This window comes from Coturnix japonica, chromosome 3 (genome assembly GCF_054131305.1).
Source record: "Coturnix japonica strain WE chromosome 3, WE-NBRP24, whole genome shotgun sequence".
NCBI classification, from domain to species: domain Eukaryota; kingdom Metazoa; phylum Chordata; class Aves; order Galliformes; family Phasianidae; genus Coturnix; species Coturnix japonica.
The window spans coordinates 81546940-81573398 of NC_140665.1; the positions used below are offsets into that span (position 1 = coordinate 81546940).

Sequence of the window (26459 nt, forward strand, 5' to 3'; positions counted from 1 at the left end):
TGCTTTGTGTATTCTGGCATTATTTACACCTGTGTTAGGATGTGAGCTGTAAGTTGCTTTAGTACCAGAAGTATGATAATTACATTGAGTTTCCACTGTCTATCAAATAGAATGTGGCTCTATGGAGATGCACTGATATTTGAGAATCTAGATATATTTTGTTCTTGAATTATCTCTATTTTTTTTTTATTTTTTTTTTAATTTTTTTTTAATGTGAAGACAAATTATAATTTACATGGACAGTGAATGTCTGCAACAAATTCATTTCTAAATACTGCGAAAATTCATTTCTAAATACTGCGAATTTTTAAAGCAAACTAATAAAATACTGTAGTTATCACATAACAGATTTATTATTCTAAGCCTCATATGTAGGATCTTGACAACTTTACTCCATTTGCTTGCACTTTACAATCTAACCTTCTTTACTATCTTCAGTGACACTGGCCTTCAGACATCGCTATTTATCTGTATCTTTGAGGAAAACATACAACACTTGGAACACCTTGGAGAAATTTCAGTTTTTCTCAGGAGCTCTTAAAGATTTATGTTACAGTATCTAAATGACTGCAGAATATCAGCCTTTAACAGTAAGTCATACTCTTCAGAGAGTCCAAATATTTCACTTTCAGCAGGGCAGAAAAACAGAGATTATCTTATTACATTTGAAGCAATTTATGTGGAGCAGATCAGACAAAGTCACTGTTTTGAGAGTGGTGACAGAGCAAGCAGGGTCTAAGGTATCTGAACTAGAGTCTGATGAGATTGAGACCTATGGACTGTCAGGGAGAATGTGGCACATGACTCAGTAGTACTGCTCTCCAGGCAGGACTGAAACAAAAATAATTCCATAAGAACAAGGCTGATTATTGGGAGGTTGGAAAAAGAATACTGTTCAAGATCTACCAGTTATTGAGGGTACAGAATGGAGATGTTTTAAAAGCATATTCAAATTAAAAGACAAAAAATCAAGGTACAGAAGATACTTCTGTGTAACTGGACTAGTTTTTGCTGTGATCTTGTTGGCTTCACTGTGCTGTGACTACCATGATGGTATGCTCAGCTCTTGTACCTCATCATTGCAGAATCTTATACCACTGTTTGAATGAGGAACTAGTATCTGTTGTGAAGTCTTTTTCTTTTTGCATTACTCATTATTTAATCTATTCTGGGCTATTACAAACATAACACAGTGCAGAATAATTCATAGCGTTGACTATAAAATTAACAGCAACTATGTTTACATTATTTTTTTTGTAATTTATTTATGCATCTCGCCTAGCTAATCATTAGACTATTAAAATGTTTACTTGTGCTTTCTGAACTTGCGTCTTTACAATTATGACCCTAACACAATTACTATAAATAAATATCTTGCTTTAAACAACAACAAAGAAGATCATTACCTTGGGAGTTTATTTTCCCGTTGAATCTAGAATTCAACTTTAATTTAACCTGAGCATATACTGCTCGTCTTTCCTTCTTTAGTTCTGTGTTAACTCCTGCATGATGGGTGCCTGAGTTTATTTATATTGCCCAGTGATTGTTATGTATAGTTACAGGTGTTGTTTAAGGTGATTCTAGGACAAAGATTAGATTTCTTAGTAGAAGTATTTCAGAACACTGGGTGATTCACTGAATAATACTTATTTTTATTTAGGAAGCCAAACTTCTACTGTGTTCAAAAATTTAAAAAGCAATAAGTATTTTGTACCAGCTGTGTGGGGTAAAGAAGGTCACTGTATTGCTAGTGAGTGGTAAAGCTCAAGACTAACTTGAGTTAGATGTAAACGCCCCACAAGGTGCCCAGCCCTTACATGTAAGCAGTCATGGTTGCATGGATATAAAAGGCTCTAAGCACCTACATTGAAGTTCTTTTGTTCTGTACCAGGGAAGAAGTCCTCACCTCTTTTGCCACACGCCCAAGAGAGTTTGATGCCCTCTTTCAACAATGCAGTACCTGTGATACCTGATATTCTATAAAATAGTTTGAGAAATACAATAATTGTCATAAACAATTTAGAGTCGCATCTATATTACGATTATTTCTTCAGTGTTCTTGCCTGCTCTTAGTAAGTACACAACATATTTATCTGCTATCTGGAAGAAGGATGTAAGCATGAAAAAATATGCCTGAGCTATAATAAAAGTAGTGACTTTATTTAATAGAACACAGCTATTAACATTCTGTTATGAAAAAGCTTGGCTTTCAACCATCTGTTTTTATGCCTTAATTCATACATGGAAGAAACTTTCTAAATTTAAGAATAGCTTTTGCTGGCATTGCATAATGTGGTGATATATTAATATTTATCACTTGCTAATGATGTATGAGTTTGATCTCCAGTCCTGACTAGAGAATGTCAGACTGCTTTTACTGCTACAGTATTGTCCATTCAGGACACTGCCCATGTCCAGGAATCTCGTGAGAGAATGCTGGTTCACTTTCCTTTTCTTGCCTTAGATGCAGGTGAGCAGTGTAGTAATGTTAGCAATGTCTTTCTAATCTGTTTATCCAGCTTGTTTTCTCCTGTTCACTCTTTTCTTCCACGTAGTTCTCTGGATGACAGCTTAAATCTGCCTTATTTGTATTCCTTCACAAAGCTTCTGAAATAGCCTTTTTAGTGACTATTGTCCTTTAAGTTTCACCAGTGATTCTTTCTTCTTTTTATGTCAAAGAGGATATATGTTTCTGTCTTTGGTTCTCTTCAGCATGTCCTCTGATCTGTTATCCCAAGCAGCCATTCATCATTCACTGTTGAGATGTCATCTCCCCACTAAGATCTGCCTGCCAAGCTTCATCACCCTTGTCACAGATTCTAAAGGAACTGTTTTCATGCTTTCTTATATGGCAGCCCTCCGTGTTAATACCCGTTTCCTATAATGTTAGTTAATTATGTATGTAGTAGTTGGTATATTATGTATATTACGCATATTTAATATTAAAGTTCTACAAACATTATGCAGTAGACCCTTTTTAAAGGATGTGTCTTGCAGTATAGATTTTCATTCTTAATGCTTCTTTGAATAGAGTCCAGGATCATGTAAGTGCCTCAGAGAAAAAAAATCTTGTTTAAGAAAAGATTTCCTGATCACATTTTCATGTTGCTAGTGATATCATTTTGTTTGCTTGTGTAATGTTTGCATTTTTTATGTAGATCCTTAAATGTGGGATGAAATTCCTTTAAAAGTCACAATGCCATTACCTCATCCTTCTGCAAGAACTTTCTCGGCTGTCACCACCAGCCCTTCACCGCCACTGAGCTCTGCAACATGACAGGGTGGCAAGCTGAGATTTCCCCTAGTACACAAAAAAGGTTTTACTGTAACTGCAAATTCCCATTCCCCACATCAACATCTTGTTGTTTTGTTTTTTTTTTTTGTTCTCCTTATGTGTCTTGCTTAATAACTTGCTGGGAAGTTATCAGGAGTGGATTTGTCTGACCTTTTTAGTGGGGGATTTTCATATGGTAGTTACTGTAATGGGGACTAGGTTTTTGTCTGTGCTCAAGTTTATAATCTTAAAAATACGTGTGAACAGCTTTGTTCTTTGGGGTTTGTTGATAATAATGAAAGCTTTTCAGAGGTTTATTATACTTTGTATGATACTTCATGTTATGTTTTCTGAACCCGGAATTCATATAGTTGAGTTAGATGCATACCCTATTAGGTACTTATATTCTTTCAGAAGTGTGCCTCTTAGGTGCCAATGCTGTATCAGTTGAGTTTAGGCTTAAGGTTAGTGTTTAATGTCAAAATAAACAAAGTTCTGGTCACTGAAACATCTTGTGTGTTTTTCTAACAAAGAGAAACAAGAAATAGAAGATATAATTTTGATAATTGCATAGAGGCTTTCTGCACCATGCGGCAAGTGTATTCAGGATCCAGATATCCATTAATCACTGGATAGAATTTGGTGTTCAGGAAATAAACAGGTGTTTACAAGGCATTCTTTCTGCTACAGAAATTAACATGTTAATGTTAAACGAAGGATTTCAGATCTACGTGAGTTGTTTGTGAGCAGAGATCAATGGTAGAAGAAAAATATTTTTAACATGTGGAAGGTTTGTTGCCTCCAGTTCTTTGTGTGAGAACGGTGTAAAGGTGGAGAATAGTCCTTTCCTTTCTTCAAACTACATCACTGAAGAATGTAGTTGGTGTTGATTGTGTAGGTACCATTGTTTGGTTAAAACTTTGCATAACAGGAAAAGCAGTAAAGCAAGGAAGAGGGTAAATTAATATACATTCAGTGAAAATGAGTCTTTCATTTTCCTTGGCTTATTTCCACCGTTTTCCTAATGGTACTTGAAAAGAATATTTCTCAATCATAGTATATTTAATGAAATCTCATCTCCAGAGAGCCCTTTCATCCTACAAATGTGTCTGTGTTGGTGCAGTGATGGGAATCATGTACCAGGAACATGGTAGTTCCGGGATGTTAGTGCTAATCTGCTTTTACATTTCTTTTTAATTTAGGGCTTTCGCAGCAGGTTTTATGTTTATGCCTTTGGCATACAGTTGTTAGGACTGCTGTCACACAAATACAAGTCTGCTATGCTTCCACGATGTCTTTTGTTTACTTCATTCTGCACTACTTACAACTTGGTTGTGTCAGCTACATGCTTCTACTGACTTTTACATGTAGCTTTCTCTGACAATTCCACCTTAATAAAAGCAGCCTAATTTCTTGTGAAACATTTATTTTAAAAACTTTAGAATTCTTCTTTTTGAAATATTTTCCATATAGTAGGCGGTTGGGAAGATTAATATAGGAAAATAGACAATACCCAAAATACGGTATACATCATGAAGTCAAATCTGCATATTTTCCATTTCCTTTTGGCAGATGGCCAGACAACTGCTTAGTTATGACAAGTAATATTGTTCCAAGGATTTCTGTTAACTACATGAATAATTATACCATTTTTCTTGTGTGCATTTGAGTCTGTTTTCATATTATAACAATATCCTAGCCTTTAATTTGTGTACTGCAGTTTTAATTGGTAAAGATGTTGGCTGTTGCAGCACACGTCTTCTGGAATATGTGGATTAATGCAGGTTAAGTCACTGGAGTGTTAATGCTAGCATCAATTTCTAGTCAGGAAAGCTAGCAAGCAACGCAGAATAACATCTTATTTATATGAAGTTTGAAAATATGAATTTTTGCTTTTTAGTGCGTCATTTGAAGAATAGTGAGTTGAAAGCATTTTTTTAGTTTGATTATAAAATGCTTTTTCCTGCACTGTTCTGAACTACTGGTAGATATGTGGAGCCAAATATGAAATAACTTTTTTCAAAAGCTGAAAATGATTCAATGGAAAATTCCTTTCATGTCTGTTTGTATAATTTCAGTTGTACAAATATTTTGAAGTAGAGCGTTACTATTATCTAGCCAGTCTAGTTCTTCGTCTTGACCCTACTTGACCTCAATGTGTTGGACTTTCTAGGATTCCCTAGCAAATGCCGTACTGGCATTTTAGCATGTAGTGCATGTTTAGACTACAGTTATATGAAGAATATTATTTGACATAATTGATTCTGTTTAGTTTTATCCTTGGAAGATTCCTTTCTGGAAATGTCCTTCATGCATTCATTCATTCTCTTGGTTTTCTATGCTTTCCTTTAATAAGTATTGCTTCTTTGCAGTAACACTAACCAGATCGTGTCCTTCAGGACTATTTCTCTCCTCTAAATTACTAAAATGTACCTGCTTCTGATCGATGCAAGCATAACCTATGTCTACAAAAGTTATATAAAAATATACCTTGAAATAACTTTTATGTAGGGGTGTGTGTGTGTGTATACATATGAGGGCTGCTCTGAAAGTATTTTATTATGATGGCCCACAGAGTCATACCACAATGTTGGTGGTATTGCAAGGAGGTTGAACCTTCCCACCAATATTCCATTACATTTTGTTGCTGTGTGCTAAGTGGCAGCAGAAGGGCAGCCTGACAAAATGATGTCTGACATGGAAGTGCATATGAAGCAAAGGTGTGTCATTGAGTTCCTCCACATGGAAAAAATTTCACCCATTGGCACTCATCAGTATTTGCTGAATGTTCATAGAGACCAAACTGTGGATGTGAGTGCTGTGAGGCAGTGGGTGGTACATTTCAGCAATGGCAACAGCAACAGTGGGTTACCTCCACTGGTGCAGATTTTGATGAAGCGTGCAGGCTTTTGTTGATCACTGATGAAAATGCATAGGTAATTGTGGTGACTGTGTTGAAAAGTAGTACTTAGTAGTGGAGAATTTGTTCTATTAAGTAGTGTAGTGCTTTTCTTTGTATCTCTTGTAGTTCCCATGGAGTGGGATGTGGAGTGACCTGCATATATAAATTCACATGTAAATATATAAAAATGACATAATATTTCATATTGAGTACAAAGTATGCTTAATAAGTGAGAAGGTCTGCCTTTCGCACATTTTCTTCCAGCTCTCATTCAGAAACAATTCTCTTTCTCCTTTCTATTTAATATCTGTGCTTGCTCTCCACCTCAGGCATAGCCTTTGGATTTGTTCCCTTGATATCTCGTGTCCTTCCCAATAACTTGCTGACTTCAAACAGAAGACTGATAAAGTGCGACGTGAAATTTTGCCTTTCTTCTCTCTTTTGTGGATTCTGCCATCTCTTTTCTTATCTGCTTCTTACTTTCTCGAATGTCTCAACCATCTCTTGACACCTCTCTTTCCAAATTCCTATATTACTTGTCCCTGTCTTCTAGCTTTATCCTGGATTTCTGCTTTTCCAGAAACTTGTTGCAGTGAAAAACATGTCTACAGGCTGTTTAATATAATTTCTTTTACAGTAATTTGCTAGCTGTCAAAATGCTTCATTTTACTTTCTAGAATTGAACCTAATAGGACTCTTACAGAACTGACACAGAAAAACTTTTCAGCCAAGAGAGAAAGTTAGAAGGATTCTGAAAACTAGAAGATCATAATGAAAATATTCTTGTCTTTGTCCTATGACTCCCTAAAATACAAACCAAAAAAAAACCAACTTGGTTATTTTTCTTTTAAAAATGTTCACAGTTTCTGTTGTTGTAGTTGCATCAACAGGCCCATATGCATCCTTATAATGTTCTTCTAAGTACTTCTAATATTGTTATTAATATTCTCAGTCACCCAGATGGGCAGCCATGAAGCTGGATCTGCAAGAGCACACATGCTCCTCATGATTATCAGCAATTCTCTCTCACTGCTGGATGCTTTCTGATTGAAACAAGGTCTTTTTTTCATTTCTCCAAAAAATTGAAATGATGCATCTGTCAGCCCTACCAGCTGTCACTTGTGGCATCCAGCCTATAACAAAGGGAAGGCTATGTAATTTTCATCAGCACTTTGAAAATATGCTACATCTACGTAGCCCTACTGTGGTAGGGTTTTTTTTTTTTTTTTTTTTTTTTCTGTTTTGTTTTGTGTTGTTTTTTTTAAATAAAAATGTTTATGATTTACTGCAAAAATGAAAACTTCTATGAAAATGTTGAATTTCTCATTGCCTACATGTTGAATTTCACTTCTTGTGTTGGGCTGAGCCCAGGCTGAAATGTTTCGCAGTGGAACAGATTGTCTTGCAACACGGTGTTCCCCTGGACATTTTTTTCTTCAAGAATGTGCCCTTGGCATTTTCTGAACTCAAGAGGCTCTTTCCTGTGCTGATCAAGGCAGCTGACAAACTCTTCAGCATGCGTGAATCAATATGGGTTTGACTGAGGGTTTTTTTGCTGTTCCCCTTGCATTCTTAGGAGCGGGAGCAGTTTGATGGCTGTTTCTTTTTGTTGGCTGCTGGGTTCATCAATGACACATGTAACTGGATGAAAGGTTTATTAGTTTTAAACTTAGTAGGCAGCAAAATGAGCAATTTTCCCCAACATTTTCATTGTGAATTGTATTCCCTTTTTATTAAATATTTCATTATATGAAAGCTATAGTAGTATGAGTCATTTCATCTGGGTGTAGTTAATTAGGATGTTTGCCATGAAGCAGGATGGTTTTCAAATCTGGCCAGCCTTAAAGAACTTGCTGCTGTTTTACCTGTGTGCTGAGGAAAGAAAAAAAAGCTCTCAGTAGTACTAATTTGTGTAACTGATAATGAACAGTAATAGTGAGATAATTCACCAAGATGACTTATGGAGTGGAAGAGACAGGAAGGAAGAGAAAGATGTTAACAGGCATACAAGTATAGCGAGCATTTTTCATTAGCTTGACAAGTCTAAGCATGGCAGTTGTTCTTTTATGCACATTCACTATTAAAGGCACTTACCTGCCAGAGGCTTTTTCTAGAGGAAAGAATTTCTTCAAAAGAAAAGCAGGTCATATTGTTAGATTTATATGGCTACCTTCTGGATATCAAAATGAAGCAGCATTCCAGTTGATGAAAGAAGCTAAGAAATGTATTCTGCCTTTTACACAGTACTCATTCTGACAGATAGAAAACAACTGCTTATGCTAACCTTCAAGTCAACCAAAACATCATCTGACTCCTTTCCACCTAGGCAGGTGAGAGATCTAAGAGGAGTCTGGGATATAAAGAATGCATAGAGCAGGAAACGATATAATGGAGGGAGAAATATACTGGTCACAAATACAGAGGAAACAGAAATTCATTACTTCTTTTTACTGTATACTTCGGTAGTGACAATAAGAGGAAAAAAAAAAAAAAAGCAGTGCTGGAGATCAGACAATTGGGGAAGAGTCATAACAGACCGGGAAAACTGCATTTGCCACATTGCTGAAGCCCATCATTTCTACACTCATGCTACAGTTGAAGTTGCACAGTGCTTGGGGAATAAATTACCATGGTGTCTGGCATGGAATTTTATGCCACCTTTTAGAAATGCTGCATTCTGTGATTTGCCTTGAAAATAGTTGGACTTGAGGTTGACACTGTGGAGAGTCATACTTGGGAGGTGAAAATATATTTGGGTACATCCATGTATTTTTGGCAGTTTGAAGAATGATCACCAGTCATTGAGTACCAGCATGGGTACTTTAAGCCTGCTGGAGTCTGAATTGTAACTCTTAGATCTCATCCATGGGTATCTACTTGTGTAAGAACTCAGTATCAACAGATTCAAGAATCTTTATGAGGTAAGCGGATGTGAAGACTCCTTAGAAGCAGATTTCAATGCCAGTGTGGACATCGCAGGTTGCTCACAGTGTATCCTGTCACTGTTCTTGCTTCCTCTCGTTTCAGTTTCATCTGTTTTGTTTTAATGAGTTTATTTGTGATGTGTGTGTTGTTGGCATCTGAACCTATGCTATCTCGTTAGTACAGCAGCTGACACGTATCTTAACATTTAATGTTTCTTTATTAAGTAAGAAGTAAAGAATTAAGTTGAGCAAAAAAGGGAGTGTTTCAGTGATTCCCATCACTGAATTTTGGATGTGTGCCATGCACACATTCTACTCATATTATTTGTAAGTATTATTTTGGGCCCCTTTCTTCTCTCTGACAAGATAACGGCCTTTCATGGCTAGCAGTGATGAAGTAGGTTGCAGGCAGGTTCACACAGGGTTTCTTTACTTTTTAAAATTTATTCCTATAAACATAGTTGGAAAGATTGAAGGATATTTTCAGAAAATGAAACAAGTCTCCTTGACATTGCATGTTATAATTTATTGCTTTGGCCTCTACAAAGAAAACAAGTATTCTTAAGATAAGGTGACAAGCATATGAAAAACATGCATCTTGTTTACTACTATGTGAGGTTGTAATACCACTCTAGGATGAATTTTAATTTCCCATGTCATATAGCTTGGTGTAATGAAATCACGTTACCTGGTGCTAATTTGTTTTCTATGAAAAATAGTTATCTTGCTTGCTATTTTGTTTTCTGCAATTGCTATAGAGAATTCAATTCCCAGGCAAGACTTAGATTTCTTCATTTTTGTTGAACAGATTATATTAAATGAGAAGAATATTTCAAATCTTGCCTCAGTTCCATGTGTTCTTTAACATGTTGACAAATGGCAACCAAGAACACCTTGTGTCACTTAACTAAAACTAGTGCATAGCTACTAACCCTGTATCTGCTGCAAATAGCACTTGCTTCTTGTAGGGTGATAACTGGACTAGTTTTTAAGACCTTACATTGTGGTTTCAAAGTCACATGCGGTGGCCCAAATTTTGGCACTTCTTTACCAATTGTTATTCCTCTGATCATGTCTGCAAGTAGGTATTTCTTCAGTTAATTCATAGGGAGATGGCTTGAAAAGTAGTATAGGCAAGAAAAATCTAGCATGGTTGTGAGCGTATTCTGTCAAGTTCCATAAAAATTCCACAGAAGAACACAGAGATAGGACCTATATATATACAATAATATAGTATATATTATTAAATGTTAAAGTGTTATAATTATTAAATTATTCCTTGATTTTTCACAAAATATTAAGAAATATGTGAGTTTATGTAGCTGACCTGGCCACATGTTTTTAGCTTTTGTTGATAATTTCTCCTGGAAAAAAAACACAGTACTGATTGTTAGATGGTATAATCATAGAATTGTTTGAGTTGGAAGGGACTTCTAAAGGGCATCTCATCCAACTCCTCTGCAATGGACAGGGACACCTAACGCAAGATAACTCAGAGCCTTGTCCAGCCTGCCCTTGAATGTCTCCAAGGATTAGGCATCCACCATCTGCCTTTGTACTAGCAGATAACATTAACTTTTGGAAGACTTACAGAATTCTGGAAACATGTAGCAAACCGCTGAATATCTTAAAAATTAATCTCAAAAAAGTAAACAGACAAAAAACAACAAACACAAAAATAAACATAACAGAAACCTTGAACAGCCTTTAGTAGCCTTGTGGTCTACTAAAAAGTGCCAGGATTTAGCTTTCTTGTAGATGTCAATAGATTGTGATAGAACAATGTATGTTTAAGACAGTGTATCTTTGCAGATAGGTAAGTATATGTGATCATGTAAACAAACACTAAATTTTTAGTTTTCCTCTTTCATTTTTTAAGCCAGTTATGAATAAAGTATATATTTAATATAGGATTATTTGTTTTAGACTGTACAGTAGTCAGAGACACTGTTTTGTATTTTCTGACAGAAACATGTTAGGAAGATATGGTTAGGTTTTTTTTTCATTGTTTTTTGTTCTTTTTCTTTTTTGAGACATTCTGGAACATCTTCTATCTCTTAGTAATTCATCAGGCTCTTCTGAAGTGTATTTCAGTTTTCTTGTCACTGTTTCGGATGCAGTCAACTTTCTGAGCTCAAGATCTGTGGTCATATCCTAGATGGAAACTGCTGTTCTAAGGTGTGTAGACTCCTTTCACATAATTCAGTAATTATGTGAGCATAGGTTTTTAGCTCGTTATTGCACTGCTGACTGGAGAAGCATGAGTGGTTGGTGAGAAGCCTGTGCTGCAAGCAGTTCTTTAATCAGTTCTTACTTTAGTAAGTTGCATTTATTCATAATTTTCAATACAGTGTGCTTTCAGATATCAGCCTTACTCTATAACTGTTCTACCTCACAGTACAGAAAAAAAACCTGAAATGTCTAAATAAAACCAGGAGGAAAAAGAAAAAAAAGGAAAAAAAGAAAAAAAAGTCTGCTGTTCAATTCTCACTCTGAGAACAGATTAGGAGATGTTTTATCACTAGTAAGTTCTAGGACTGAGGAAGAAAAAGAAAAGCTTTCCTCTTTTGTGGCTACTGTGAAGAGACAGAATACTTCCATCTATACAGAGTACCTCAAGAACAACTTCAGCTTTTAGGTGGGGAGATATAACTAATGAATATCTCACTGAGGGACTTGCTGGCGACTTCGCCAGTCAATTCATCTTTCACCCTATGCTTATCTGTTCTGCACTGTACAATATGTAACACAGCATTGATGTTTTCTCTGTAGATTCATCCAAGAGAGCACTTGAGCATGTCTTAAAGTGCATTGTTGAATGAGCTTTAACACAGTAGAAGCTACAAAAGTCTTTGTTGACAAATACATAGTTTTTGTTTCTGAAACATCACAGTAATTGAATTTTCTAAGATGTTAAATTCAAGGACACCTAAGGATGTGTTCAGTAATAACATGCTCCTGACTAAATCTTCCTGCTCTGTATTTCCTATTTGTATGAGTAGCCTCATATTGCAGCAAATTAAAATTCAAGAAAAAATACTTCCACAACTTTCAGGTTGGTCTTTAATCTACTTGATAAGCACGTTCATTATACTACCTTAGTTGCTCTGAAGGTAAGAGGTGAGACAAGAGAACTGTGCTGAGTTCAGTAACTTAATGAACTACATACAGTAGTTCTAGCAATGCAACAGCAGACAACATCAAACCTTCATCCTAGTATATGGAAACTAGCTCCACTAGGAAAGATATTTGATTTCAAATATACTTAATATACATTTGAATGGTCTTTAAAATTTCACCTACCTGTTGTAGTTGTTTTAGTCCTTTTACTAAGAATATTCTCTACAAAGCAATAAGGAAATAAGTATCTTTTAACTGACATAGCTGTGACTAAGTTCATGAGATACTGTATTTCTGCAGGTTGAACATGCATCCTTGATCTTTTGTTTATACATCATACACTGCTACTGATCTTGAGTGATTGTTGTTTGTTACCATTTTTACTGAGGAGACAAAGGCTCCATCAGTGAGACTGTGCATGCAATGTTAATTTTCATCATAAATGCTTTTTTTTTTTTTTTTTCTTTTTTAAGTGATTACAGTTGATATGTATCTAGAATTACATGGAATAGTGTAGTGAGGAATTAGCTGGCAATCAAGCTAGAACTATTTGACAATCAGAATTAATTTTCTCCTAGCAATTTGTGTGCCTGAGCAGAAAGTGTTCAGATACTTATCAGTATGTGATATTTCTACCTGTACAATTTTCTAGTTATTTAACACTATTAATATTCTCCTTACAGCTATTCTAATTTATCCTGATCTAACCATAGATCAATGGGTAGATAAAGTAGTTATTTGTATATTTACTGATAAGATAATCTGTAGACACCTTTGGCTTATCTATGCAAGTTGCTGAGAGCTCTATTTGCTCTCTTTCAAGAGCTCTCAAACTGTTTACCAGGCAGTAAAAATCTATTGTCCATAGAAAGAGATGGGTAGGAAATCTTAAATTCAGTTCTACTCAGTCTTTTCTTGGTTTTATTTCTCCTCCTTTGGTTTCATGATAATTATGTTTGTTTTTTTAATCAGTTAAAAATGTCTTTAGATGTTTAAATTCTCTGTATCATTACATTTTATTAAGAAACTTCTGAAGGATATGGGATTTATGTTATCTTGCTGACTGTGTCTAACTTTGTCTATAACAACATTTAAATATTTAAATATTTGGGGCAAATTCAAGCAAATTTGACAGACGTATCCAAGTGGTATTACATTTGTAGGATCTCCCTGAGTCATTCCTGTAAGCTGCATCAGTGAATGAATATGTGTAACTACAGTGGAAGACTGTTGCTAACAGGTGCATGTAGTTCTGGGTGAATGAAGTGAACCAATGGGTAATTTTCAGAGCCTCTGGCTGGTTGTGCTGTCTTGATAACACCTTTCTTGTTAGCTGCAAAACGATTTGCTTTTAAATAGCATGTCTTTTAGAAAGGTAGATTTCCTTTTTGCAACAGGAAATCTCTTAGGATTTTCTATTCTGACAGATTAACTCCACTGTAATGTGTTCAATTGTATTATTAAATCATGTTTTTTTTTATTGTTCTCCACCCCCCCTTAACCCCAGTAAATAAATAAATAATCCAGTAGCCCTGCTTTCAGTTACAACTGAAACAGCTTAGATAGCTTTTATGAAAGCTTTTAAGAGCCTTCATGTGTTTTTTCAGTATTTACTATTTTAAAAATGCTTGGGGATCTTGTGCATTATTAACAATATTTTAGGCATTTGAGGTTCTAACTGTGATTTTTTTAATTAGGGAAGCTCTTTTAAAGGTGGAGATGTCAGTAATTTTGGATTTGCTATTTTTTATTGGTGTATTCTTTCTCTTTCAGTACAAACATTCTCCCATTCACTTAACGAGAAGCACATGATGAAAATTTGTACTTTCAGAGTGTTAGGTAATATTGTTATGTGTACAGCAGTATGCAGAAAAGAGGCTGGTGAAATTCTCACTCTGGAATCGCACCCATTAATGGTGACAGATCATTTTTTAAAAGTCAAGACCTTGTAACAGCAGGTCATGCTTCTTTAGTGAAATAATGCCAATGCAGCAAACATAGGAATCCCCATAGGTAAGGTGCAAGGTAGGCTTTCAGAAATCTTTTCAGTGGGAGGCAAATGTTGACAGCAGAGAAAGGGATGTGTGGATTTCATTTTTGGTAGGTTGGACAAGCTGACAAGAAGTACATTATTTTTTGACGTGTTTTGACATGGCTTTAAGCATAGCAAAAGAATGTTTTTACTGTGAGACGCCTAATTTTAATGGAAAAACCATATTCATTACAAAAGTTTTGCAATAGGTGTCAAACATGTTGAAGTGAACTATAATCAACGATTTTTGTTGGCACTCTTAAGATTAAAGCAAGTAGTTTTGAAAAAGTAAGAACTACTCAGTCAGCTATTCTAGTTTATGCCAAATCATGAGAAAAAAGGGGAAAAAAAAGTACTTTCCTTTAAAAACTGAACAGAGTGACACTTCTTCCAGAATTTTGCAGCTCCAGATCTGGAGAGAACTGAAGATCAATTTTCATGGGAATAAAAAAAATCACTAAACAGTGTTAGAAATGCCTTTTTTCTCTGGCACTTTAGTAGTTGTGACCTATTTTGCATAACTGTGATATTCACGTTCTCTTCCAATTAAGAGAGATAAGATACAAGTGTATTATACAGAAGAAAGTGCGACAGTACTGTTAAAGATGAAAGGCGAGAATGAAGCGTGCTTGGGGATTGACAGGTACTGTAGGAGGTAATTGAATAGTTATCTGTCACCCTGCTTAATTCAGTTAACTCAGAGCAGAAGTAGGTGGAAAATATGTGAAGATTCTTTTCAAGGAATGCTGCTTTCTCTCTTTCAGCCTAGGATAAGTGTTCTTGAAAATGTTCTGTTGGGTTCCTTGTTTTTATTCTTGCTGGAGAATGCTGATGCTTCTGGATCTTCATTTGTTATTGTTCTCAAAATGCTGTACTAAACACTTACTTTGGTAAACACAAATTGGTTGAATTCATGAAAATAAACTCAAAGTTCTGAAGTCCAAAGATGTATTATCTTTTTGCATTGTGTGTTATATGTGACCAGAAGTTTCACAGCTGAGTGGGAAATCACAATTTATAAGTGATGAATCCTGCTCCACCTGGAGCAGTTTGATCCTGGTCCTCACTTTTTTTTTCATGATAGAATGCTACAGCATCTATCATGGTCCTAATCATGGAATGACATGAGGAGTATACAGAATAGAGAGCAACTTTAGTTAAATAGAAAAAAATAATATGTTTTGTCTTAGTCCAGTAATTAAGCTATTTTTTCACACTGTCTTCTGAGAAAGCTCTTCCCACCAGTTCTACTTGAAAGGAATAACGATCTTTGTAAATCATGGGAGTTTACAGTTTTAACTACTTGTGCCTTTTTAAATAAAGTTTTTATGTGTGTTACACACTACTGTCAATGTGTTTCTAATTCCTGTGCCTGCTTTGTTGGCCATGAAAACACATATTTCTTGGACCCATAGCTGCCCCTTTAAGTCATTTAATTAGCTCACTATAAGCATTGCCATTTTCTTCTTGTCAATAATGACACTGCTGCAAATTTGCAACTTTCTATATAGTACCCATACTATCAGAGAACTACGATACCACATTAGATATTCTTTGCAGGGTAGTAAATTGGATTTATATTCTTATCCTTTCCTTAAAGAGCTTCAGAAATTAAGGAGTTTGTGTGAAAACACTGAAATCTATCTAACCTGAGTATGTTTTGGAGCTGCTTTTCTAAATCCTATCAAATGTTCTACACATTATCCTTATTATCTTGTATAATTATTTCTTCTGCTGTCCTCCAGTGAAGATTTGTTTTGTGCAAGAGTTATTTCTTAATTTACTTCAAACAACTTCTAAATAATTCTTCATTGTTTTAGTGCTCTCCCTTAATTTTAGCCCTTGGAAGTTGACTAATTCTGACAGGTCACATTTACAAAATAGCATCAAGCTGTGATGATGTGATCCTCTTTAAAACATTGATTGCCTGAATCATAAGCTTCATCTTTTCCTCTTCCTGCTGTGATCATTTGGAGTCAAATTCAGCTGGGAAGGAATTAATCAAATAGTACGAACTGTGAGCTACCACCTATGCCTCTCAATTGAGGTGATAGTCTAGGTTTTTTTTCAATGTTAACAGTACATATCACGTGAGTGCAAAATCTACACTATGATGTAGAAGTATGAAATTTCTGAGGAGGACGAATTTTATGTCACTGATTGCTTTCTTTTTCTTTCATTTTCAGAAATTGAAAAATTTCAGGGATCTGAAGGCAAGAAGGAAGATGAAGAAAAGAAATACCTTGATGTTATCAGCAACAAGAACATAAAGTTGTCAGAGAGAGTTCTGATCCCTGTCAAACAATATCCAAAGGTACTGTAAATATAGTCTAACGCTTCTAAAATCTTTCTCAATAGGTAGACTAGTGAAAAAGCCACGCATTTAATAATTTTTTTAATTTTCTCTTAGTGTGCAGGCTTCAAGATATTTGAATAATTAGAAATAATGCTTCTGTCTGAATGTATCTGTTATTAGATATTTGATTATTTAACTTCTGTCAGAGGACTTCTCAGGAAAGCTATGAAATGCATATATATATATATATAAATATATATATATTACTTCAGTTGGGTTTTTGGAGGTAGCCCTTAGGGAAAACACTGAATTGTTTTCTCACAGAAGCAGAGAAAAAATGTTCAGTAATTCTAACAAGTTAACATACATGTGCTACATCTTCTTCTTATAAGAATCAGGGGGATTTTCTATGCTGTATGAAGTTGTAAAAGATGAAGTTGCAGGACTTCTGCAAGCTATGAGTTTGTGAAAGCCTGTGCCTTTTATAAAATACTTTGCTCATATGTTGTTTTGTTCTCACTGTTATGTATTGAGACCAAAAAAAAGGAAGTTCTTTTTTGCAAAAGAACCTCAAATTAAACTGTTTGTCTTGAAGCTTTTTTAAATTTCCTATACTTTTATGTGAAATGTTGGAAATCATTTCTTTACAAGAAAATGTCTGCATGAAGAAAGTATAGTTTTATTTATACAGCTTTTTATTTTATCTGATTGCTTGTTGTATTCAAACTGAAATGGCAGGCATCTCTGTTTATCTTTAGAGTATTTTTTGTCTTTCTGGTTTATTATCATGTGGTATTTGGTTCAACATTAGACACGATTGTACTTCCAGTTTTTTGCTTTATATTTTCATCAGTGATAGTAATGAATTACTATGCATTTAAAAAGTCTATCAAATAAAATGAAAGGTTTTAAAAAGGAAAAATAATAATAATAATAATAATAAAATATTTGATTATTCTAGCTGTCATTTATCTTCTGACTAGTGAATAAAAAACTAAGATAATGTAATCATCCAAATTGTAAAGATTTTAGAAATCCATGCAGTGATTTAGGGAATTACTTTCTTGCTGCCTAGCTTGAGGAACTTTGCCTGGATTTGTAGTGTTCTGTATAAATCCTATAGATGATCTGAAGTTCTTAATAAGAGTATTAATAGTGCTTTAACTATAATGTGATAAGAAAAACTACCTAGAAGACAGTGGCAATAATCTATCAAATAGATTGTCTGAATATTAGCAAATTAACCTTAATTTACTTTAATGAACTTATATTAATGAGTATTAAAATATATAAAGTATTTCCTCAAGTTTTGAGCTGTTAAACAAAAGAACCTCACAACAGAGGAAATGAAATTCTTTCAGTAATGCAAAATACATTCCTGGAAAGTTTCTGTAGTTGATTTTTCTAGCAGAGTAATATGTTCAGAATGGAATAATTCTCTGAACTGCAGGTTTCCTGCCATCCTTCAATGATTAGATTTGAAATTTGTATCAAGCTGCTGATTGCTGTAGTCTGGTGTGTTATCTTTTCCTGATGAGTTGTAAACATAAGGACAGTCAACATTCATACTTAGTGGCTGCTGGAGATTGCTTTATAAACATCCATAAACAGTAAAAATTGGGTGAAAAAAATACATAAATTTTATATATTTTGCAAAGCAGCTGATCGTACTTTTGCTTTATAAACAGTTCAGTTTGAGAGGCACTTTTATTTGAAAGAACATCTGTTTAAAATATTAATTTATTCTTTGCTGATGAACTTTACTGGACATTGCTTTGTAAGCCAGATATGTTAACAGTCTGAACCCTTGGTATGGAGGTTTAGGATGTGCTCTCTGTGTTACGTTGCACTGGGGGTGGATCCCTTCTGTGACAGCTTTAGAAGCAGAAGCAGCATTTTAAGGTTTAGGTGAGAATTAAATTGAACACAAGAGGCTTCTAGTAGCTAAACTGCTCGTGAAATTGCAGAATAGGTATTATAAAATTGTCTCTATTCAAGTGTCTACATTTTGATTTGTGAAATTGCTGTTGCAGACAACAGAAAAAAAGAATCAAAGCCTTTTATTAGCAACAGGGTTATCTCTTAAGTTACCAGGTTGGTTAAAGAAATGTCTTTCTCATATTCCTTCTTACACACTCCTCAATGCAGCAGATATTTTTAATCACCTCAACATTCTTTCGGAAACAGGAGTGTAGTATCTTTCTATTTTTCCTATGGCATACTGTCATTTGGCTTATTTATATAAGCATTCCATCTAAGACAGACCAATGGGAAATGCTCAGAAGAATGTTTATTACAAACTTCTCCATTTTTCAAATTTTTTTTAGGTGTTCAATATAAAGCTTGTGCAGGGTTGTTCATTAAAAAAGTTACCATTAATCAGTTGTATGTTATTTATCAAGTAAGTCAAACGTGGAAAAAGTGAGTTATTTCTAAAAGGAAAGAAAGAAAAATGAGAAATGATCTTGTTGCTGAAAAATAGAAGCTACAATTTAGAAATTTGATGTACAGCTTTTTCATTTGCAAGCCAACAACCTTGGGATTAGTGTCTCCCTTTCCTATAAGGGCTTTGGGTTAAAACACCTAAATAAATATATTTTATACCTTCAGTTATTGTCTTGGAAGCCACAATTGAAATCCAATGATTATATGAAGAAAAAATACTTCAACTTTACAACAAAGAGGTGTTCCAGGGTACTGCTTCATTAACACATAAAACCACTATGTTCAATTGGAAGAAATTAAGCCTATGTGGGTTGTTTTTTTCTGAATAGTTTTCATGATTCAGAGTTGCAAACTGCAAGCCACAGCCTCTTAGCAGGGTAACTAAACCTCCTCCCTGCACAGAGACACTGACCCAGTTATCTGGCAATAACCTATCTGAGAAATTGGCTTATCTTCAGCTGATCTTCCCAACTTCTGCTGACTTTATTCTGGAGGCTTAACTATAACTTAGAGGGAAAAAAATAATAGAATCAGACTTACTGCCCCCTTGAAAGGCTGCTGGTGTCCTTCTTTATTGTGAATGTTTTTCGTGAAGAAAGTTAAGATGATCTTAATAAAAACTGCAAACTTAGTTTAGTTCCAGATTCTTTATTCTTTGTTTTGGCTGTCTTAGGAAAGTTTGTAGAATAATTGGATGGAAGTCACATTTCTTCTTCTTCTTTATCTATTCACATGGTACATAACATGTGATGTGACGTTACACTTGAAAATTAAATTTGCTCAGCTGAAGTCTTGTGAAGTATTTTGATCTCTGTGATACTAAAACAGAATCCATAGGTCATTTGCACAACAAAATACTGTGTCTTGAAAATGTAATATACTTAACAGTGGATCCCTCCACTAAAATCTTTCCTACCCTGCATTCAAATCAGACCTTGGATATGAAGTAGCTATTTGCAGGAGAGCAAAGCTGTTTTTGTAATTTTCTTTTTTCTTAAAAACTTAGCAGATGTTAATGAGATTATTTGGTTTCTTTTCAGTGGTCCTGAAGGTATTGTAAATAATTTGAATGAACTTGAACACAGTATGTATTATGCAAGTCTTGTCCATGTAACAGCTCTAAGGCAGCCATCAACATTTGGCCAGTCGTTTTGCAATTTTACCAAGTATAATATAATTCATTAAATGAAGTTAAATGCTATGCAGTATCTTGAGGCATTTCTTTTTCACACGTATTTTAAATGTGTCCTTCCCTTTTATATTTTGTGTAGATCAGATTAGAAATACAAGAGACTGTCTAAATAACAATGGCAGAAATTTCTTTGTATGAAAAGTAGTCTGAGCCTAGTTCCGAATTTTCCACTGTATCTGATTAATCAACCATTGTTCCAATTAATTTAGAGACTTCTAGCTGTGGCAGTTCTGTGAATATTCCTCTTCCCCAAAACTGAAATAATTTATTTTCCTTTTATTCTTTAAGTGTTAATTCATGTAGAGAAACAAAACCTCTGATGTTGCTGTTTGGCATAAAGAGTAAAGAGGAACTGTGGTCAGGGTATCTGTAGGAGAAAGACTCTCATTAATGACGAGAAAGTGATAGTCATGGCTGAGATGGGGAGGAAGATAAGACAAAGTTCAGTTCACAAAATAAATTACTGTATATGCAGTATGTTTCATTACCTGGGGAGTGAAGCAAATGAATATATAATAGATAGAAGATAGGAAAGAAGGTGAAGTGACTGAACTTTAAGACAAAGCAAAACAAACAATTAAAAAAACCCAACAAACAGTTCATTGCTGTATTAAAAGAATGGTCAGGAGTGAGCATGGGGAGCCAGTCTGAACTGGATTCCCTGGCAAGTAGTTACCTACTGATAGACGTCTGCTGCTAAACAAATTGTCATTTTCCTACAAATTTGATGTCATTTATTTATTCTGTTTCTGTCTGCGAAGGTTATTGAGGAATCATGATTATTACTTTTCTCTAGGCATGAATTTATGAATGATTTTTAAGTATGAAACAAACTGTAGACTATTTTGTGATAAAAATAGTTAAGGAAGGAGGAAAAAAAAAAAGAACTCTGAATAATTCCTTTGTTCTCTAGTATTTTCAAACACATACTTTTCTGTTTAGATCAGTTATCTGCTTGGTCTGGTTGTATATTTTCCTCATGTTAAATTCATCCAGGTGTGTGGTTTAAAATGGCATATGACTGAAGAAGCTTAGTACACCTAAATGTTTGTGATCACACTCACCAGTTCCTTGATACTGATTTCTCTTATTTAGCTACCAGTCATTTGTTTTTCTTTCATTTGTACGCAGTCCAATTACTTCATGGAAAACTTAGTTAAGGAGCTTATGCACCTTGATCTACAAATTTGTTTCTTCCTTCAATTTAGTAATTCAAGATCGTGTTTGAAACTGTAGTTATGTATGGCACATAATATGGAAGGTTTTGTTTGGAAGCTTGTCCAGTGAAAGTTTATTTGAAGTGATGTTGTTTTTTGGAGAAATACAGCCCCTTTTGTGCTTGGCTTCAGCTCAACTGGATTTTAGTGTCTAGGGGATGACTCACTTATTTTTACTGAAAGTGCAGACAAAGGGATAATTCAGAAAAAATACACAGTAAACACAGTAGTAAATCTGCATAAAGTGAAATTAATTAAATATAATTGATTAAATATAGATTTGTATATTTTGCTTCTTGTTCAGGAAGGAAAATACTGATATGGCCATCCAATGGATGGTCAAGAAAATTAAAAAAATTTGGAGGAAAATGGGACCTAGGCTGTCAGTTCAGTGAGTAGCCAGGGTTTCAAACACTGCTGTTATTGTTGTAATGAAGAGAGGTCCTTGTTGGTGTGTAAGGAAGCTTAGTCTGTCACTCAGTCCTGGGGATAGGAGGCAGAGCATATCTGTGTTTTTAGTGAAAATAAATGGAACTAAGTGGGTAACTACAAAATGGGGATGCTTAACCTGTGGTGTGTTGTTGTTTTTTTTCCTACAAGAAAAGCCTGTATATATGTGGTAGAAGGATGGTAGAATTTAGATGAATTCTAAACAAAATAAAAAAGTCATAATGCATGGCAAAAACTTACTAGTGTGGATAAAGTGTATTTCACTTAAGATGGTGCTATGAATAGTTGTTTAGCTGAAGATGCTTTCGCCCCATATGGTTCAGAGCTCTGCCAGCTCATGATGAAATAAACAGGCTAGCATACAACAGAATATCACTTTATTTTATCTTTATTTTTTATCACTTTATTTTTGTATTGATGGGATGTGGGAGAGGATTTGAGTTCCATTGAGTTCCAAAAAAAAAGGTGGTCATAATTTTGATTTTCATATTCAACATAATAGTCAATTACCAAGAGTAACGGAGAGGAAAAATTGCTTATATTCTATATTTAGTCTGAAATTTAATAGTATTTGATGCCTTCATTAAGTGTTTCATTTCTGAAACTTAATTTCACTGATTATACAGAAAATATTTTAGAAAATTACAATTTATAACCAAATAAAGAGTTTAGCTTCTTGAAAACAAAATGTTTGCTTCAAATCATTTCCATATGAGCTATCCAATTAATTATGAAGTAATTATGTAAAGTTAAGTCTTTTCTGAAGACTTGAGCAGAGAAGAGTAAAAACAGTGTCTTTGTTTTTATTTTTCTCAATGTCTTGCAGAAGATGGCATGAGTTGAGTGGTTCTACGACTCCTAAGTTTTCTTCTGAGAGTGATGTAATTCTGTTATTCAGTACAATTTTTCAGTATTCGACTGTATTAAAAAATCAAAATAACAATCTTCTGTGATGCATATAATCATAAAAGGCATTTGAAGAATTTGGAAGAATACTTCAGTTCTGCTTTCAGTAAAATACTTGGATAAAACGCCATGTGCACATTTTTCCTTTCCGTCTTGCTTATTTAGGACCTTTCATCCATCTGTCTGTTTTTATTTTTCTGTCAGAGATGAGAACTTCAGTATTTTTAGGACCTCTGTCAGTCTTGCAAATTTCTTCAGAGGACACAAAGTAGCTTGATTTAAATAGGTTCCCATTTTTGCTAGAGACATTTGTTTTCAGAACAGTGATGTTGATATCAGCCCCCACTACATTAGCTAACCTCTGTCAAGGAGAGAAATTTTGCTCAGCATCGATCCCCTTAGAAATTGCTTAGTAAAATTGTTCCTTGCTATTCTTGACCATGTCACAGAGTTTTACCTCTCTTTGTTTCAGTTAACTATCTGTGGCTATATAAATTTTTAGCAACAGTTAAAGCGGTAGTAATATTTTTGTGTGAGTTGTTTGTAATTTTTCCAATATTTGTTACTTAAGAACTTTTTTCCATCTATGATAATGTGGTCATTATTAAAAATATTAACAGGATTCATTTCCTTTATATCCAAATATATAATTCAGTCTCCAGGTTTTACTATTTTCTTACATACAATCATATAATCATAGAATAGCTTAGAAAGGGACCTTAAGCCCTGTTTAGTTCCAGTTCCCTCGTATAGGCAGGGCTGTCACCCAGCACATCAGTCTGCCCAGGGACTCTTCCAATGTGGCCTTGAACAACTCCAGGGATGGGGATATGTGTATCTTCTCTGAGCAACCTATTCCAGCCTCTGAGTACTGAGTTTCCTCCTAATATCTAATATAAGTTCCAAATGTTCTATCACTGAAAAAAAATTCTATTGCTATGCTCCTCAATAAAGTCTTTCCCCTGCTTTCTTATAGTCACCTCTTAAATACTGAAAAAAATCAGTGAGGTCTCCCCACAGTTTTCTTTACTACAGTCTTCTCCATTTCTGCCATGAATTAATCCTTATGGATGGAATGCAAATAATCTGTAGTTACTTAACGGTAGGAGCTGAGGTTCTGTAGATTGCTAAACTATCAAAACACTTGTTTATCAAAACCTGTTTAAAAAATAAATATGATTCATTACACCTTTTCCGTAAATTAAGTTTGAGTGTTGGCAGGAATTCAGACTGTGTTAAGAGACAGTTGTAATCATGAGCATAAGTTCACATTAATGATATGCAGACTGTGCCTTACTGATTTTATGAACAGATGTGCTTCGCTAAGAACTAAGAATATTTGGGGCTTTGTTTGCAACTAGAGCAGTATTGTTTCTTCATGTGCTATCCCTGCTATTTGTATTAATTGATGTTTTCAGTCTGACATCTCTCTTCAGTATTGTACTTGCAAATTCAGTGTTTTCAGTGGGTTCAGCTTTTGGAAATTGAGGAGAGTTCAGCAGATTTGTTGGTGATTTGTTATAGGAAATGGAATTTTATTTTCTCACTTCCAATCTTTGTTGCTGTCTAAGGACAAAAAAGCAAGCAGTAAAAATTAAGTATTGTCTTTAAATTCAATGAATCAGATCTAGTAAAGTTTTTTTTTTCTCGTTTTTTTTTTTTTTTTTTTTTTTTTTTTTTTCTTACATTCGCTTTTCAGATTGGAGCTATGGGTTTTTCAGCTCTGGAAGAAGGACAAAGCAAGCTATGATTTAGGACAAGATTTATCAAAGTACTATTGATCTCACTAGAGCCAAAACTAAGATAAATAGTGTGAATTGGTCAAAATGCTTACCTACTGTATTCAGTTATGGATGACTTTCTCATTTCTTCTTCTCTATGAGCCAGAACTATTCTCATCTCTAAGGGTGATATTTGAATTCAATTTTTAGCTATGTAAGTTGAGTTGTAAATATGCTTTCTAGTTCGCACTTAGATAAAGTCGTACATTCTGTTTAATGAAACAGGAAGTCATTCTCATGTTCTTTTATCCCATTATTAATGGCTATTAAATATGTAAGGAAGTATTAAAAGATTTTGAGCAACTGATGACAAAATACCAGAGAATTGCTGAGGTTGTCAGGGACCTCTGGGTCTGTCAGACCCAACCAGGAGCTGGGTGCCCGGGACCACACCCAGATAGCTTTTAAAGGTCACAAAGGAGGAGATTCCACAGCCTCTCTGGGCAACCTATGTTGCTGCTCTGTCACCTGCACAGTGCACAGGGGAAAAAAAAGTGAGTCTTATAATTTTGATAAAATAGGAGACTAAAGGGTGAAGTCTTATATGAGATTATTTCCATTCCGCTCACAGACTGGAAAAAGCAGGAAGTACCACAGTGTTTTTCAGAAACTGGTGAGTTTCTATGATGTGGACCTGAGAGTCAGAAGGAAAATGCTACAAACTAAGGCAAAGCTTACCTTATTGGCTTCCTGTTTTGTGTGTTATTGTTGCTATTTGCTTTTTCAGTAAATGCTGCAATTATCAGTGCTGGGTTTTTGTTTTCTGTACCAGGGGTTCCAATAGCTTGGATTTAGAACAAGTGAGGAATATAGCAAAGACGTTTTCCACCTACTGAGTTTATAACCCTGTTATCAACAAACACAGTGTTGCCTATTGCAACAAATAGGCAGTGCCACAGTAAATGCTATCACTAATAAATACTCTTTCTGTATGAAATGATGCTGTGTAGCATATATAGCATGATTACATGCCATTTGCTCACTAATAACTGGTTTCCAAGTTGATAGACCATCTAGTGTCTGACGACATATAATGTTTATTGTTGATGTCAACTCATCAATAGAAAAATGAGTCCTCTTCAGCCACTTATTTTTAACTATGGAAAATTGTTAGACTAGAACAATGCTTAATGAAATATCAAAAGAAAAATGTTACAAGATATAAAGAATCATTCAGTAATAATAATGAACCTGTTTCTTAGAATTTAACAGAATTTAGTTTAAAATGAGCTATTCCTCCCTTGTTTATTGGGAAACAAACTCGTCATCATACTCCAGTATATTTTTCCATAGGAGGCTCAATTCTTTTATAGAAACCTTTAATTTGATGTCTGCATATGAAGATATTAAAGGTGATTTGTAAATTCTGCAACATTTATCTCCAAAGTTGGCAATTTAAAAAAAAAAATCATTATTAAATGCAAGAATATCAAATCTTTTTTTTTTTTTTTTGCATCATACACCTTTACCATGTCAAATGTTTACTTTCATCACAAGTTGTTTGTAGTTTATACCACGTAACAGAGAAGTTAGAAAATTTCAAAGTAAAATTTAAGCCACTTTCTAGAAAACGTCAATACTGAAACTATTGACTGCTGTGTTGCACATTCCCGTTAAAGCAGCTAAATTATGTAGGATATAGTTATAAACTCCTGAAATTAGGGGGGTTCATTAAGTAACTGCTGACACTAAGATAATTCTAAAGACACGCATTGTCTCACTATAATTAGCTTAGAGCTGGTATGGATCACATTTAGTATTATTCCAGCCTCTGCAAGAGGAGATGATTTATTTCTTTCAGGCATAATTGTATTTTTTTTTAAAATTTTTTAATTTTTTTAAGATTGCAGAAATCATACTAGCAGAAAAAGGCAAGATGACTTTTAGAGCACTTAACATCATTTTGTTTGTAATAGCATT

The 26459-nt window shown here is 34.6% G+C and overlaps 1 protein-coding gene across 6 annotated transcripts in view; it reads left to right on the forward strand.

The window, feature by feature from the left end:
- The window catches only part of KHDRBS2 (KH RNA binding domain containing, signal transduction associated 2), a 317464-nt gene that overhangs the window by 39252 nt on the left and 251753 nt on the right, over positions 1-26459 (forward strand). For 5 of the 6 annotated variants that reach the window (XR_004306588.2, XR_014944887.1, XR_001554389.3 and 2 more), the window contains exon 2: positions 16439-16566. Coding sequence is in view for 2 of the 6 variants with exons in the window: in XM_015859163.3 (XP_015714649.2) it covers positions 16439-16566 (128 nt within the window). In the remaining 4 variants the exon portion in view is untranslated. Of the gene's footprint in view, positions 1-16438; positions 16567-25068; positions 25153-26459 lie in introns of those variants that run through there. The other variant, XM_085543841.1, reaches the window with a different exon arrangement.